The sequence below is a fragment of the Drosophila bipectinata genome, chromosome 3R (genome assembly GCF_030179905.1).
Source record: "Drosophila bipectinata strain 14024-0381.07 chromosome 3R, DbipHiC1v2, whole genome shotgun sequence".
NCBI classification, from domain to species: domain Eukaryota; kingdom Metazoa; phylum Arthropoda; class Insecta; order Diptera; family Drosophilidae; genus Drosophila; species Drosophila bipectinata.
The window spans coordinates 22,758,310-22,775,389 of NC_091739.1; the positions used below are offsets into that span (position 1 = coordinate 22,758,310).

The 17,080-nt window shown below is 40.1% G+C and overlaps 1 protein-coding gene across 6 annotated transcripts in view; it reads left to right on the forward strand.

Annotated features, from left to right (window-relative positions):
• The first annotated feature begins 3,463 nt into the window (after positions 1–3,463).
• LOC108122641 (aminopeptidase N) overlaps positions 3,464–17,080 on the forward strand; it is a 28,759-nt gene continuing 15,142 nt past the window's right edge. For 2 of the 6 annotated variants that reach the window (XM_070281075.1, XM_070281078.1), the window contains exons 1-4: positions 3,464–3,592; positions 4,165–4,280; positions 11,798–12,554; positions 13,525–13,560. In XM_070281075.1, the coding sequence (XP_070137176.1) occupies positions 12,530–12,554; positions 13,525–13,560 (61 nt within the window). In that variant the 5' untranslated portion in view covers positions 3,464–3,592; positions 4,165–4,280; positions 11,798–12,529. Of the gene's footprint in view, positions 3,593–4,133; positions 4,281–11,797; positions 12,555–13,524; positions 13,561–17,080 lie in introns of all 6 variants that reach the window. The other 4 variants (XM_070281077.1, XM_070281079.1, XM_070281076.1 and 1 more) reach the window with 3 other exon arrangements.

Here is a 17,080-nt window from a genome sequence, read left to right on the forward strand (position 1 = left end):
GAAGGGGTCTACCCAGGAAATTTGACAAAAAACCTAAAAAATATTTTGTTGCTGGATTTTGATGCAGTTTTGTGTAGAATCGATCCACAAATCATTTAAGGTACTCCGCTTAAGAATCAGATGAATATTGGCAAAGATATGGAATTCGGCGTGCGCCATATTGAGCTCTCATGCATTTTCACCATTTTCGAAGGGGTCAACCCAGAAAATTTGACAAAAAATCTAAAAAATATTTTGTTCCTGGATTTTGATGCAGATTTGTGTAGAATCGATCCACAAATCATTTAAGGTACTCCGCTCAAGAATCAGATGAATATTGGCAAAGATATGGAATTCGGCGTGCGCCATGTTGAGCTCTCATGCATTTTCCCCATTTTCGAAGGGGTCTACCCAGAAAATTTGACAAAAAATCTAAAAAATATTTTGTTCCTAGATTTTGATGCAGCTTTGTGTAGAATCGATCCACAAATCATTTAAGGTACTCCGCAAAGATATAGCCATCGCTGTATGATTTTTTTTCCTTCCCAGAAATTTTTCAGACTTTTAAGGAAATTTTTTTTGTTTTCTAGATGATTGGGTCACATTTTGCTGTTGGATGCCTTGCAAAATTAATTTTTTTATTTATCACAAGCAATCAAAATTTTAATTTTCATGATCAATAAAAATTTGGCAGTCTTTGGGTGACAAAATTTCCCCCGTCTTTGAGGCCTTTTCCTAGAAAGCAATCGAAGTTAATTGAGGAATTCGCAACAATAAGATGGTGCTCGAACGCCCACTTGAGCTGTGAGTGGGTGCCCGAACATCTGCGGTATTTTTGCAACTTTGAGAGCCCTGCGGGCACAATTGGCAATGTTTGTTTTGAGACACATTGAGGAAGTGCAGCGGCCACCCTGCCAAGTGGAGTGGCAAGAGCTCCCCATCTTCAGCTATGGCTGATTAAATGCCCCACACACCATCTCTGCCCGATTTTTCAGGCAATCAGTCAGTGGGTCAAGACGGTGGGACAAAGAAGGCCAATTGTCTTATCTGGCAGGGAATAGGAGGTTAGGTTACTTCAAGAGCACAGCGCACTTGTTAACACAAGCGATTTTCCATGTCCCGCGATATAGTCAAAGTCGGCTCCCTCCCAGATATTCAGAGTTGGGAACATGCATTACCTCATTTGTTGACTCAGTTGGCACTGATGAACGATATTTGCTCGAAAATATCTCGCTAAATATATATTATACACACAGATGACAACGACGAACTTGATTCGAATACCGCTAGGAAATGCCGGCAAAAACTCCGTCGTAACTTTTAACCTTGCAACTCCATTTACTCCCCTTGCTGCGTGCCACACAGGCTAATAAGCCTTGTTGGCAGACAACAAAATATGCTTTGTTTGTCTACTTTGTTCTCTAGCCAAGTTGTTGACTAATATTAGCCAACTGGCCAAATTCGACGGCTTCACTCTGTCTCATTTTTTGTGGTCACTACCTTTCCGGCGTCATCGCAGAAACTGAGTCATTGCCAATGTCGCCCCAGCTGGGTAAGAGATATTAATAATTGTGATGAATTAACTTTCTCATTCTCCATTTTTCGGCGTATCCCAAAGCCATTATTAGTCATTGTTGTCTATGCTAATGAAGGCAGATCTAATTTGTAGTATCACATTACACATCGAGTATACGCCGCATTGACCTTCCCCGAGATAGAAATCTAAGCAGACCAAAAATTGTCTAGGTCATGACATATCCAGCTGCAGTAAACATACTTACTACATCCACCCGAACCTGAACTTCTATCAATTACCAGAGCCTAACAACAATGACAACGTGGAAAAGACATAAAAAAAAAAAACCGATATCATAAAACTATGCGCAGTCATCGTGGCGCCTCCATTGCCAGAAATTCCCATGTAGCCAAAAGCCAAAAAGAACGTGGCTGAAAACAACCCCTTGGGAACGCTAAGGATTGCTGTCGGCCGAGCGTTCAACTCCACGCGAATTGCGTCACTGGCGGATGGCTGGCTGGAATTAAATCAATAGGGACAACTCCCACACGGAACGGTTAACTGGAGCAACTAGCTCTAGTCCCAGATCCTTAGCCCCGGGACTTGGGACTCGGAGAATTTGCATTTTCGTGGCCCACACACATAGACTGGTGTGCGGTTGGCTAGTATTTGGGTCGACCGTCCAAGCCGTCAAAGGACTGCAAGGACAATTCAAAGGCGGGCGAAATGTGTTTTGGCCAAGCATAACTCAGAGTGCTTTTGCGTTTCCGATTCATTTTTTGCTTTCCATTTCATAATTTTTGAATTAATTAATTGGCCCAGTTCTTGGCGGGGTCGCGTCGTCAAATGAATTATGGAGCTTTTACAGACTACACCTAAAAACCTTCGGCCGAATTAAGGGCAGGATATGAACTCGTTTGTGCCCGGCATTTTATTGGTTTTTCAAATAACTCTGAATTATTTATTGCCCAGTTGAGGGCAGTGCAGTCACGTTATTGATGAACCGCTTAAGTGGTTGGGAAAGGAACCGGAAATAGTGAGACAAGTGAGCCATGTCCTTGCGTGTAGAACAATTTCTTAAAAATGTTTCTAGCTATAAGACATTTTTTGGCAATTTCCTCTAAAACAAAAATTTGAATATCTCTGGATTTGAGTCATTCTTGAGGCCTACTTGAAGTCATTCATTAATATTCTGTGACTGTGTCACCCATGATGATCAAAATGGAAGGAAACAGTTGCTTAGATGACTATCGTACAATTATGGAAAGTCCTACCTGAGTCATCAACGTTTGATCAACCCGATAAAGATAAATTATATTCTATATTTTGTTTCAGTTAACAATATTTAATTTTTCTTATCAATTTTAAAAATAAAACTGACTTTATAGATCGAACCGTTCCATCATACTGATAAGACGTCTTGTTGGCCATCCAACATGATTCGGTTGCGTTGCCAACAGAACAGCTTATTATATACGAAAACATATAACAAAATCAATATAATTGGTTTAAAAATTAGTTAAGTTTTAATCATTATACAATTTCAATTGATTGTATATTAAGAATATTTTTTTTTTAAATATATTTTTGCTTATACATATTACTATTGTTGTTGGTGTAGCGTGGCCGGCTTTAAATAGCTGTTGAAACTTCTGGTTGGATTTCAGAGGATGAAGCGGCTAAAATGGGAAAAATTAAGGCCCGAAAGCATTTAAATAAAATTATAAATAGCCAAATAAATGGTATCGAAGTTTAGTTAGCCAAATTAGGTTAAAAACACAAATATTCTGGTAAAATTATGGCTTATCACAAAATTGTCTAATTCTATAGTCTAGAAAATAGCTAGACCTAGCAATAAAATAGCGGAAGAGTCATCACGGCTCAAACTAAAACATCGAACTCATACATGTTGGCTGTGCGGCGGTTAAAAGCTGTTAAGAGTCTCACCGTGGAACCGAAATTCAAAATTCAATCCGAAACGGAAAGTCGTGGGAGACGCGCGGTCCTCCAAACGAATTCAAATCGAGGTTCTGGCCGCTCGCTAACGCTTTTTGTTTTTGGCCAACATAGCGATTGTTATAACGCTTATTTGATTAAGTACGCAAGTTTTGTTATCGCCGTATGGTGGGTGCGTGTGCGTTTGTGGTGCCCCAAAGCATTTTTGTATTTGTATTTTTTTTTTGCCACTGAGTGGGCTGTTTTGAAAGTGGGCGTTTTGTTTGCCATTTAGAACAATGTTTTCAGCGTTGGCTGAAAACTAGTTAGTCAGGCAAGCACAACGTGCCGCCGCCGGTGAGACATTAAAATTTCAATTTCTTTCATAGGCAAACCAGCCAAACAATAGACCGACCGGCAAGCTAAATTTAAAAGCTAAAATTACAAAAATAAAATATGCATGCCTGACATTGCCCCTGACGGCCAGGCAACAACAAATAAAATGCCAGCATATGTGTAGTCGGTTTCCATCGATTTGCATTCGTTTCCCCTTCGCTCTAATCAAAATCAAACAGACACACACGCACTCACAAAATCGAACAAAAAATAGTAAATAAATAAAAAAATACAAGCACGCTATCAACAATCAAAGTGTAACGGGTGTTGTAAAGTTTCGTAAATAGCCAAAACCAAAAAAAAATAGTTCAATTTTCTTGTTTCATTTTGGAAAACAGCTTGAAATCTCGTCTGCAGTGCTTCGAAGCCAGAAAGCCCCACAAAAATTGATTACCAAAAAGAAAAACCTCTCAAAATTGTTGTGCCATACAAGTGGAAAATTGTTTAACTCGAGGTGAGTTTGGCAATAGTTTTCGAATCGATTTTAATGGCCCGCCATCGTCCCCGAAATATCCACCCAATGCATTCACATCCGTTCGGGCAATTATTGATTTTGCAGGGAATGTCCTTCACACGAGGCCCGGCCGGCTTGCAGCTCCGCAGCAGCTGAAAAGCCCAAGGACGCTGCCTGGTGCAGTGCTTGAACTTTTCACCTCCTGCCAGCCAGCCCGGCTCCCACTCCCGCCCACCATGCCCCCCCACAAAACAGCTGTGAAATGGTTTCTCTCGGTGCGCCGGCAACATTTTCCGAGTTGCAGCAATGCTTTCAATTTCCATTCAACAAAGCTAATGCAACGAACAAGTGGCAGCCGGCGCTTGGCGGCACGTGAGTGGGTTTCGTGTGGTTCCGAGTGGTGTGGGTGTCCAGACCTGCACCACCGAAAATTATAAATGCAATTTCTGCTCCCAATGGAGCTTTTTTGGGGGCCTAGTCGACGTGGGTATCAGACAGAGTAACAGCATTATTAATTTCTGACCAAAAATATTATGAAATTAATCATCCAATTATTAGCTATTTAAGCTTAAAACTCATTAAACGCCTTTGTGGATAAGCTCCTGTTAGTTGGCCTTAATTCTAAGCTTGCACCAAGCCCACTCTATAAATTTTCCTTTTTGTTACGATGCTGTTTTCCTATTAATTAAGTTTCAATGGAGCCTATTCAGGCGGTAATCAACTATAGTAAACACTCTTTGGCAAGCTTATAAAGAGGGATTCCAAGTGAACTTGTTTGCTTTATAAAGAGGGCCCACTGCCGGCTTTATGCTCTTTTTAATTTAACAGTAGAACGATTTTGTCGGCCTGGTTATCAGATTTCAGCCAACATAAGCATATGCGAGTCTGTCATTAGATAGAAGTCCTGCGATAAGAAGCCTACAATGTTGGGGAGTGTGCAAAAAATAAAAATATAACTACATTGAAGCTATACTCATACATATGTACATATGTATAGTATATCCGGGGCATTGTAATAGCCGATTTGAGGGGCTGTCTTATCTGGTTATTTGATTTTCATACCCAAAATGAAAATGAGCTCATCGTCGGCTGCACATTTTGGCTCGTTCTCAGGTAGTGGCGGCAAAAAAAGATCAAATTCCCTATTTGGCATAAAGTTACCCTGCCAACAAACCACCCTCCAGTTTTTGAGATCCCCTTCGTGGCATTGATTTCACATTCAATTATATAGGACTCTTTTTTGTCGCGTGTTTTTAATTTATTTTATTTGAATTGGCCATCGATTGTTCTTCCCATTTGGGTTAATGAAATTTCATTTATGATATTTTAAAAACCATCTTGATTGTTATTGTGTGATTTAATTCTCCCCTCGCTTTTCTATGGCTGCATTTCAACCGGGGAATTTGCATAATTGCATTTGCGGCTCATATACGGCGTCTGGCCCTCTTTCAACTCTAATTTCAGACCAACCCATATTTTCGCCCATACCACCCATGGAGTTTAGGTTGATTGCTGCGTTTTGTGGTTTCCTTTGGCTTTCATATGTTTCTCCCCTGGATGGATTCGGTTTACCTTTATGTGGTTTCGCCGTTGTTTGTTAGCACCTTGTTTGAAATTTGGTAGCAGAACTGAGAAGGGGATAGTACTACAGACTATCCTTTTACCTGGAAGAATTTCAGCAGACACTGGAAAAGTTCACGCTAGCAGTACGCTGTTTTTCTAATGTAATATTCCCCTTCTCGCTTCAGCTGATAGCTAGTTTATTGCACAATTGACGCGTAATGTTTATTTTTCCAGCTCTGCCCCCTCGCTGGTTTTGTGGCTGCTTTCATGAGTCATTTGATAAGAACAAATGATAATTGTGGCGCTGCATAAGAGCAGAAACATTAAAAAGTAACAACAATTAATTGAAACAACACCAAATTTAATGTTTGATACAGAGGAAGAAATATTTTAATATTTTTAATATGTTCTACAAAGAATTCAAAAGCTGAAAAAAATAGAAAAGATAAATAAACTATTTCAAGTGCAAAGTGAGGCAAAACATTCCTCGCCCACCTCATCAGCTCTTTTCGAATTTTTATTTTGGGTAGAATGCTGAAATTTCCTGAGCCGCTTGACATTCCCTCTTGTAGACTCATTCTCGTAGACTCTCCGTGGCTTTTATTCAAAGAATTCATAAACAAGTCTATATGCAATATCAAACAAACACGAAACAACAAGACCAGCAGCTGTAGAAAACGCATAAAAATTTTAAATTTTTTTTGTTTCCACCTTCAAGGTCAGAAGATCGTTAAAATGCTTGTCGTCTGTGTGAAGAACCAGAAGGCAGTTGCTAGCTATATAAGCTTCAGATCAAAATTCTATATACAAGACAAATGCAGTGTTTTTGAAATATAAGCAAAATTTAAATAAAATATTCACTTGTGTATGTAGGTGAACGAAAAATTCATTCATGGGCCTCACATGATTGATAAGCTAACCGGACTGATAAACTTTTTGCCTAATTCACTTTGACTTTGGCCCCAGCTCTATGAATATTTATAAATATTAATGGTGCGATGACGATGACGTCAGGAAGTGCATATGACAGATGACAAAACAGAAAGCACAAGACAAATGAACTTCTGACGGTAGTGCAGCGGTTGAATGAAGATAAATGAGGGGTTGAATAGAAGGAGTCAGATATTAATTTAGAAAACAGATACAAAATTGTGATTAGAGAAATAATACTCTCCCTTCAGTACATTTAAGGGATAAAATTATTTAAATTTATAAAAGAGTTTCTTTTAATTTTTGAAATAGATAAAGGAGAAAGCATTTTTGTGAAGTTAGTAAGTTTCTCATTAGTAAAGGGTTTGAAAAAAATACTTTCCTGTTTGAAATAGTAAAACATATTAAGTTAGAAGAAGAACATATTAAGTCTTCTTTTTAACATAAGTATGTACCTTTTTTTTCTGTGTACTTTTCATAAATGAGGCAGCAGTTTTCCATTACGACCGAAAAAGCTGACAACCCGGACTGTCACAAGTAGTTGACATTTTCATTTGACTTAGTCAGCAATGAAACTAAAATAGCAACAACCACCTGCCACAGCTTGCGAGGCGTAACTAATTTGACAAACCGAAAGGGAATGAGGTGAATGGGTTTTTGGATTTTGAATTTTGGTTAGAGAATTGTGGGGGATTCCCCTCTGACAGCCAAAAATTGCAGCACGTTGCGTTGCTTTTTCGGCGGCGCTATCACCCAATTTCCATCAACTGGTGGGGCGGGCTGTCAGGTGGGTCAAGGGTCAAAAGCTTAGAAAACCGGCGACATGCAATGGCGTTAAATTTTTATGCGTGTTGTGGAAATATGACAGCGGTGCGTTGCAGTCGGTTGTGGGTGTGTTCCACCTAACATGGCCAGCTAGCCCGCGGGCCGGTCACGCAATGCAAAAGGAAAAGCCACCTCAAGTTTGCAGCAAGATAGCCCGGCCAGAAATTGTTTTCTTTATGGCATAATAGAGGGAAAACAAGAAGTAGAATGGAATATATGGGCTTACAGAGGCAACAAAGCCGTGACATCAACATTAGAGCGAGAACGTTATCGCTGTGGGGACATCGCAATTTATTAGATTGTATGCTCTTAAGTTTATCACCTAAATTAAATATTTTATGTAATATCGTGTAGTTACCTAAGGTGAGATAGCTAAGATAGCTTACCGTGAAAATGATCTCAGAGAAAAGCTAATAAGGAAATTAAGTCGAAACCATAGTAGACTATAATAGAACTACTATCAATAAGCGATACAGTTCCCATTTAAAAATCGGTTGCAACTCATTCCAATTGGGGAATAAACTTGGAGACCAAAAGCCCCAATAACCTTGAAATAGTTCGAGTCCCACTGGCCGGCTTACGTCACTTGTCCCCGAAAAATAGCCGTAGTAAACACAAACAGCTAATGTCCGGCTCGGCGGAGAAAGATTAACCCACCCCCGACCCACAAGTGACAACATTGAATGTCACCGCTACTTTTGACGGCAGTTCTCCCATTGACTTTTGGATTCGAAATTGGAGCGCACGCTTCGTTCGTCCAACACGCTGTGTGATAAATAAAATAAAATAGATATGGAAACGAATTCGGATGATTTACTGCACCTTCGATAGTGCCAATGGCAGGTTGCCGGGCCAGTGGCCACTTTAGATGGCCAAACACACCGCATCACCTACAAAAATAGCAACCTAAAATAGCAGAAAGCGCGGAACAAACAAATGAAAGTATGGGGAAAATCAAGAAAATATTTCTGAACAAATAAACGGACATTAAATTGGATTGTACAATTTAAGGCCAACATGTGGCAGTCTCGTAAGACGGTAACGCCTCTGCCAGCATAGGGAAATGTGCTAAAAATGTTTATTGGCTCACTCGAATGATTGCAAATGATTGTTCAATTAAAATGCCATACCACATAGTTGAGGCTCGAGAATAAAACCCAAATATAGACTGTTAGTAATCTTGTATTCCTTTAAATTGTATAAAATTTAAATAAATGCAAATAATTTATATTCAAATTCAGGGCACGGAAGTAGCATCGCTTTTCAGTAAGAATTTTTTCGGAAAGAACCACAAAGAATCCGGCAACTTTCAACACGTATTTGATTATTTTCTAAGGAAGTGGCCTTTGCCACTTTTTTTCTGAATGAGCCTTTATTATTTTTTCTATAAAATAAACAAGCAATGAACTTTGGATGAGTCACAGGGAGTTTTCGGTGTAATTGAAATTTTATGAGCGCTCGTAAAGTATGTAGATGCCCATGTTAAGTATACGACACGTGTACCGATATTGCTTATTAGTGATTTGGCGCCAATTGTGTGTTATTGGCGGTGTCGGATCCACCTTTGACGCTTTTCGTGTCTCTCTCTTAATGCTTTTTGAAGATTTATTTTTGCTTATAAGAAATATGATGGATCTGTTTGGTGAAATAATTTTGGCATTTGCCTCTGTGGGATGCTGTGGCGCTGACCCAGTTTCGTTATTTACTTTCAATAATATCTATGAATATATTCGCCGGACAAAAGAGCACTGAAAAGATACTCTGGGCCATTGTTGTTGTGGCTTTGGGGCTGTGAGTAAATTACTTATTTATATTATTCGGCACAGAAGCACCGTCGAAAAGTGACAACGATGACGTCGCCGGCTTCAGAACAAAATGAATAAAAACAAAACAAAAAGTGGTGCTATTAATTTTGACATATCCCCTTGGGTTGGTTGCTGCCTTCGCGGCAACTCGATTCCATTGTTTGGCTTGTGGTCTCTCTTAATTGGGTTTTCAGTTTGCTTTGGGCTAATGATCCGTCATCATCGTCGGCGTATACGTAATATTGCACTCGGCAAGTGCAGGGCATGCTATTTGTGGGCGTTTTCAACGCTCTGAAATAATAATAGCGACAAAATGGTTATTACAAATGCCATAAAAAGTGATAAATTATTAAGTGCTCAAGTCTGGCATGAGTAATAATTTGCATTGCTAATTTTCGTGTGCTAACCTGCCACAGAAACAATTGACAGAAGCCTAAAATATATCTCATAGTTGTCTGAATGGACGAGGACATAGGATTTACACCCAAATTAATGTCCAAGCTTGGCGTGATGATGAAGAACCATAATGAATTCTGGGAAGCTATTAGCAAAAAGCTTCTTCATTCCCCAAACTTAAACAAGTGTAAAGTTTTTGCGCGGATTTAAATGTCAGATTGTCAGCCGTGATGTGGGGTCAATGCTACTCTCGTAACCCCAACTCCAGAGCCAACCCATGTCATTGTCAACCGACAAATTGGGAAGAGAAGAATGGCTCCGAGCGCAAGGGCACCGTCAGCCATGACAATTACATAGTGTAATTACCAACATGCGTTTAACAATTAACTTGACACTCCAAGCCAGTTGCTTTCTCCACATTTTGTATGTAGTTTTGATTGATGGCCCTCCCGTCGAATTAAGAACAATTTGGATGCATCATCCAAGGGGATAGTGTCCTTAACGTTCAATATTTACACTCGTTAGGCAATAAATGTATTGAAAATCAATTGATCCAATTTATAATCTAAGGGCTGGCGAAGGCTCTTCACAGATTTAACTCAATAAATGTCGATTTAAAATGCATAATGGTCTGCCTAATTGTTACAACAAACCACAAAAGCCAATGCGAATGGGTTGTTCACTGGCGATATATGGTATGTGTATGGGAGGTGGGGTGTTTTGGGAAGTGCGGGTCATGTTGGGTTCAATGATTATTAATCAAACGCCAGTTTAATTATGCGACTTGTTAGAGACGCCCAGGCAGACAGGGTTCCCATCCCCCTCTGAATTACCATCGAGGTCTGGGGCTTCAATTAAAATTCGTTCCGCCGATCAAATGGATCTATTCGAGCGGTCCAAAAACTGAAAGTTTACGAGTCTCGTCACTCTTTCTCTTTTTTTGGCATCTTAGAATTGGCCGCAAGTTATGGGGTTGTCTGTTCTTGGCGTCTAATCGAATGTCAAGTATGAATCCATTGACGACAACGCATTTCTTTTGATGGCCCTTCGTGGTGACAATTGTGGCATCTCTGCCCTCCCTTCAATTTTTTTATTACTTAATATCTTTTATTTCTTTTTTTTTTTCGTTGTCTGTTTTTGGTGAAGTATTTTGATTGTTGGCGTTTTGGAGCCGGCACTCGTTCCTCAGCAGTTCGCGGCGAGCTTTTATCGGGTGCGGTTCAACTTTGTTTCCTTTGATTATTTTACGATTCTGCTTGGATATTGAAAAAGTAAGACTTTGGCGCTTTGGAACTCGATCCCCACATCGGCCTGGCTTCGACATTGAACTTGGTGCCTAATCACTGACAAAATAAACGATCTATGCTAACAACAACAAGCGAATGCATTCGAGCTTTCAATAAACAAATTTGGGTTCCTTTTTTTGTTTATTTTCGCCAGCTCGTATTTGCATTATAAATTAGTTTTCAATTTACGGCGCAAACATTGACAAAGTGACATCATGAATTCGTGGTGTCCGCCGATTGTGACCAGATTTTGTTATGGTCTTATGGGGTTTAAGCAAACAATGAATAAAAGCAAAAGTGAATCCATATACCAGTGGGCGTCATGCGTGCAGATCCGCTAAATTCCAAGACAACTGGTTGGAGGGCGGCGGTAATTGAGCGAGAAGCGAAACGGAAATGAAGGAACTAAATGTTCCAAACCGAAATGATTTTGCTGGCTATTTTTAAAGCAATAAAAAATGCCACATAAACTAGGGATCTAACCGAACGGAATTTATCTCAGTGCAGTGTGATGCGAATGTCAAGGCAAATGTCTATTTCGAGGGGTCAAGTCGAGGGTTGCTATTCCACGCCCCAATGATTGCATTTATTTGCTGTGATTTACTCTTTATAGCCCCAAGCAGGGCAGAGGTCATCATTTATCTTTGCCCGATTTGATGAAGAACATTTACTTATGAGGCTGTTTGTTTGATTTCTCCCCATCCACTTTCAGGCCAAAGAAGCGAACATCAGCGAACCAGAAGTATTAGGAGGAAAGCAGAGGCCAAACCCGAAAACTCAAAGCACAAAACTGCAGGAACCAGCCACGGGCCCATGCAAATTCTAACGAAATCTTCCCGAACCCGAACTCTGCCGTTGGAGCTCTTGCTGTTGCTGGAGCTGGTGCTGGAAGATACAACATCCAGATAGATTACTTGCAGTGCACATTTCCGCACTTGGTGGGACGAGCTGTTTGTTTATTGCATTCATCGGGCAGATCCCCACGATGCCACACAGCCACTTACACGCCATAGATCTTTGAGGCAACGATCCTCAGAGAACCTGCCCCGCCGACCCGCGAAAATATTCTCCATCTGCAGCAATATTTGGAAAGCACCGCAGATTCAGCTGGTGGTGCAATCGCCAGATAAATTCTAATAAATAGCCAGACAACACAATACTTGGCATAAAAATAAATAAGAATCGAAGAACGCGGACGCGGAACACGGAACGAACAACGCTCCGTACGCATTGCAACACATTCGAATTTGGATTTCGATACAGTTGAGGTGTCGAGTGCATTGGCCAGAACCAAACGAGCCATAATCCCATCCCATCCCGCGGGTCCGGTGCGGTCCCAGATTCCCCGATTTTCGAGGCAACATAGACGTAGGTCGCGGCCAAAGTGTTCCAGGGCAGAGCAACCGGCAACGGGAACCGCGGCGAGGTGTACACCTTTGGCACCATGGAGGGCGGTTACGTCAACGAAGGTGAGTTGCAACTAGTCCAATCTCAAGTATGTGCCACGTGATACCCCGAAAGCCTTTTCTTTGATGCAATTTTGTAGCTTTAAGCCAACTGCAGTTTTTATTTGAATTTCGTGGCACATCATATGTATATGTATAGTTTGCTATATCAGCACCTTTTCTGTTATTAGTTTTTTGGCTTTCCCAATAGCAAAGTAATTTGTACTTCATCAGCCAATTATTCATAGACCAGGAATATTTACAAGTGAATACAGCCACTTGTAGTATTTCCCATAAACACAACAGTTTATTAATCCAATTTTCAGCTCTTAAAGTTTTGTAGTCTTTCGATAATTTGTTTAATTTCTTTAAATGAGAACTGGCACTTGTTTCACGAAAATTCTGACTTTTCATCTGGGTTAGAAAGTTATTTTAATTACTTAGAAAGTATTATTATTTCGTCAGCTAATTATTCACTTGGCGGATATATAGGATAGATGGACGATCTATAGAAAACTTACATCATTGGCACAATAAATAAGACTGTTTTCTCATTCATTTTGTGGCTTTTAAACGATCACCTACAATACCTAAAAATATTTCTCACACAATGCAGAATTCATTCAACAAAATACTGACATATGTTCGACCAAAATATTTGACTTTGAAATTCTATTTTTCGTACATATGTACACCTCATAGAGATCATTCACGGAAGGGGGAGGCGGGTCGGATGGAGATCTGCACAGTGACACAAAAATCTGCAATTTATTAGCAATGCAAATGCGAATTATTCAAATTCAAACAGACACTTCACTCACCATTAGTCAGCGCAATGAGGCAATGCATCTAGATAGCTGCTTGTATTTTTTGTATATTTTGGCAAACATTTTTGTTAATAGAAATAGACAATTACGTTACCTGACTGAGTCACGGCAAATCACTAACCCAAATTAAATCAATTTATTTTGAAATTTCGCCATCTCCCGTGCAGAGGATTCAGACGCCATAATGGGTGTGGAAAGTCCAGGTAAATTGAAACATCTTCGATTTAATTACATGATCCACCAACGTTCTCATAACCAACACTCAATTATAATCCGCGGGCTGCTAGTGGGCTTAGCAAAAGGGCCAACAACTTTGTGACGCCCAATTAAAGACCAAGAGATCTCAACAAGTATCTTGACAATCCGGTTTAACCCGCCCACAGAGGCGCAAGTGAATCCCCTTCCTTCGAGGCGGGCCCCAAATCGATGGAATCGGTCGCTGACATTGTATCTATGACGCCACAGCTAATGTCGCCTTCATAGTTGTTTCTGGTTCTATTTTTGTTTTGTTTTATTTACATAAGAGGATTAACGAATGTAAATCACAGCCCAAATTGGCCATGCCTCTCATAGCTGATTCTAGGTATAGGTCGGTATGCAAAAAGATCTCGGAAAGATCGCTGGAAACAAACCGTAAAGTAGTCAGTATGCTGACAACTGTGTTCCACAAAAGGCAAAACTGTCTGTCAGACTTGCCCATTGGGGATTTCAATTAATATTCATTTGGGAGAAGGCAAAAACTGTCATAAATTATCGGCTTGCAGTCGGACAGAGTTCCTTGAGCGGCGTCTTCAAGTGTGTGGCGTCAAAAATGCAATTCGGTCACGTCTTTCACGGGCATCTCAAAGTCGCTTCAGCGAAAAGCATCTTTTCTTTTCTTTTGGCAGCCCGATGATGTCATCTGATGCCCCAAGGATCAGTATAACTCGTTTTGCAGCCAAAAAAAAAAAACAATGAGATAATAAATTGGCAACCAGAGTCAAGATTTCGAATTTGATTCCTGGAATTCGGTGCGCCAGGCTAAACTGCTGTGGAGACCGATAGATCTTCTTGTTGCCCTGGCCTTGGCATCGTATGATGCGGTTTCGCTTTCTGATGCTTTATGAGCTCTTCCAGATTAGGAAGATCTTAACGTGATTCATGAGAATTTGGCATGGCAGTTAAAATTTATATTTGTTTAATCATCCAGTCTGATCGTAAAAACTACGCCATTAAATTCAAATTAAACTATTTTCATAAAAAAAGGAATTATCAAAAATAGATAATAACAGTATTTGTTTCGAAAATTAAACGGTCATGGTTCGTTCGGTTTTTCATTGACCTTGCAACCTACCGGGTGTTTAAAATTGTATAAACATAGGCCAGAATTGCTTGCAGACTTGCTAATGTTCTAATTACGAGACAATGTTTATTTTCAGTATTTTTTATATGAATCATCAAAAATAAAAACATACAGTTTTACATTGACCTTGCAACCTTGCGGGTGCTTTGAACTGTAAACTTTATGGAAACATGTGTAGGGCCATGTATCTTGTAGTATGTAAGCGCCAAGCTACAACTCATATGATGACGACAACCCCATGAATGAAAATCATGGGCCAAAATTAATGGGCAACAGTTGGCGGCAGTGTCTGCTACCGCCCTCACAAAGGGTTGTGAGTATCTTGCATCTATCTCGACAGCAAACATCTAATATTAAGTACGATGTAGGGTATCTGACAAAGCTACTCTACTTTTCATGTAGTCCCATTTGTTTGGACTTCAACTTGACCTCTGTCAGAGCTCTGGCAGACAGAATGTGTGGACAAGAACGGCAGTATTTACATATTGTGACTTGATAAGCTATCAAAATTTGCATAAACCTCGTGAAGAAGCCCAAATGAAGGCGTTAAGCCCAACACCTCTTGCTTATGACTGATATAAAAATGTATAAAGTGAGCTGAAACGAGTTTTAATTGCTGTCAGACGGCTTTGCCGTGGGATTAGATTTTCAAATCGTTTAAGTATCTCATTTGCTAAGGTGTTCAATTACACGACATGGAAAATGCATCTCAAGTTGCTCAATGCTCACGGTATTCAATGTCGGAATTCAAATCGAAATTCGATATATTACGAACGAGTGTCCAAGGGTTATTTGTACAATTTCCGAACATATGGGACAATATAAACAAATTGTTGATGCAACCTTTCCATCATTTATGTATATTTTTACCTACTGTCCGCATTTCCCTGAAATGTCAATATTCATTGCCGTCCAGAAATATTTTCCAATTCCATTTGTGGCCCAAGTTCAGGCAGCAATCACTGCAAAATGCACTATGAAAAATGCATAATCTATTAATAAATATTACTCTTTGATGATTAAAGATTTAGATTTTAGTATCTGCAATAATTTCTAAATATACTCTTTAAGTAGTAACCGTTCTATCGGGTGCATTAAGAAGAACACGTGATTTGCATTTAAATTGTTTTCGGCTCCGACTCTGCCCAACTGGCCACGAATTCTTTGCTTTGGCATGTTGCTGGCCGGCGTGTTTATTTGCATTGGCGTCTTGCCGTTTTGGCGCTGAACGATTACCGACTTGACCAGACAACAACAAAAAAACGACAATCATGGAAATAATGACGTCAGCTCGTGGCGCTCTTGGGCATACAATTGAAATCAATTTGCAGTAGCGCCAATTGCTGTTGACATATTTCATCTAAGGCGTTTTATTTCATTCTATATGAGCCTGATGTCCAATGAAAACGCTGTAATTGCACATACAGTATGTATGTATGTTTGGGGATATGCAAATTTTTTAGTCACGGCGAAGCTATGCGCATGCGCAGCCATGCTGGTCGAAAACAATCAAATTTTGAGCTGTATGTATAGTATCTTATCTTGTAGAGGAAGTGATTTATGTCAATGCTAGAGCTTTGTCGATTTTTAACCATCCATGGACGTGTTCTAAGAACAACCTTAGTCATTTTTTTGGCTTTATCTTGACTAAGACTAACCGCCTGTAAAATTTTTAGCATTTTCAGGCTCATTACTTCGCAGTTTTATCTGCAATAATAAAATTAAATAATTTATTTTAATGGCCGGTCACATTAAATGGGGCTAAGTGATTTTCGGTGTAGATTTCAGCTAGCACCACCAAGCCGGCATGCAAAGTCTGTGATGGGGTTTACCTTTTCATTTTCGACTTTTTACAAAATTAGCTAAAATTGCGGCCACAAAGAAACGGCCAGCACACAAAAGACCAGAGGCAGCTCGTGACTTAGCCACCGTCATTGTGGATTGCGGATTGGAAATGCATCAAAGTAAACGGCGTTGAAGGCGAAAGATGCTATCCGTCAGTTTGGCTCTACCGCCGCCAGCACGTATCTGAAGCGCATAGATCGCCTCCTAATGGTTAGATAAATTGTGGGGCCCCTGGCACCTGAGCTGCATAAGCCGAGGCTCTGGGACGCGGCGAACATTTGTCATAATGCGGAACAGATCCTTATCGGGCATTGTATGTCTGTTGGGTGGAGTTGACTGCCGATTTATGGGAAGTATCTCCATTGTGATCTCGACAGAGCTCGCCACCCACACATCTCATAATTGGATTACTCCAAATTCTCATAATTGGCACCCGTAGGCCAGCTCTAAATTGGCAAATAAGAATTAACGGAAATATAAAAAAGAAATACACGTCGCAATTAATCAATTTACATAATGGAATCGGACCTTGGGCT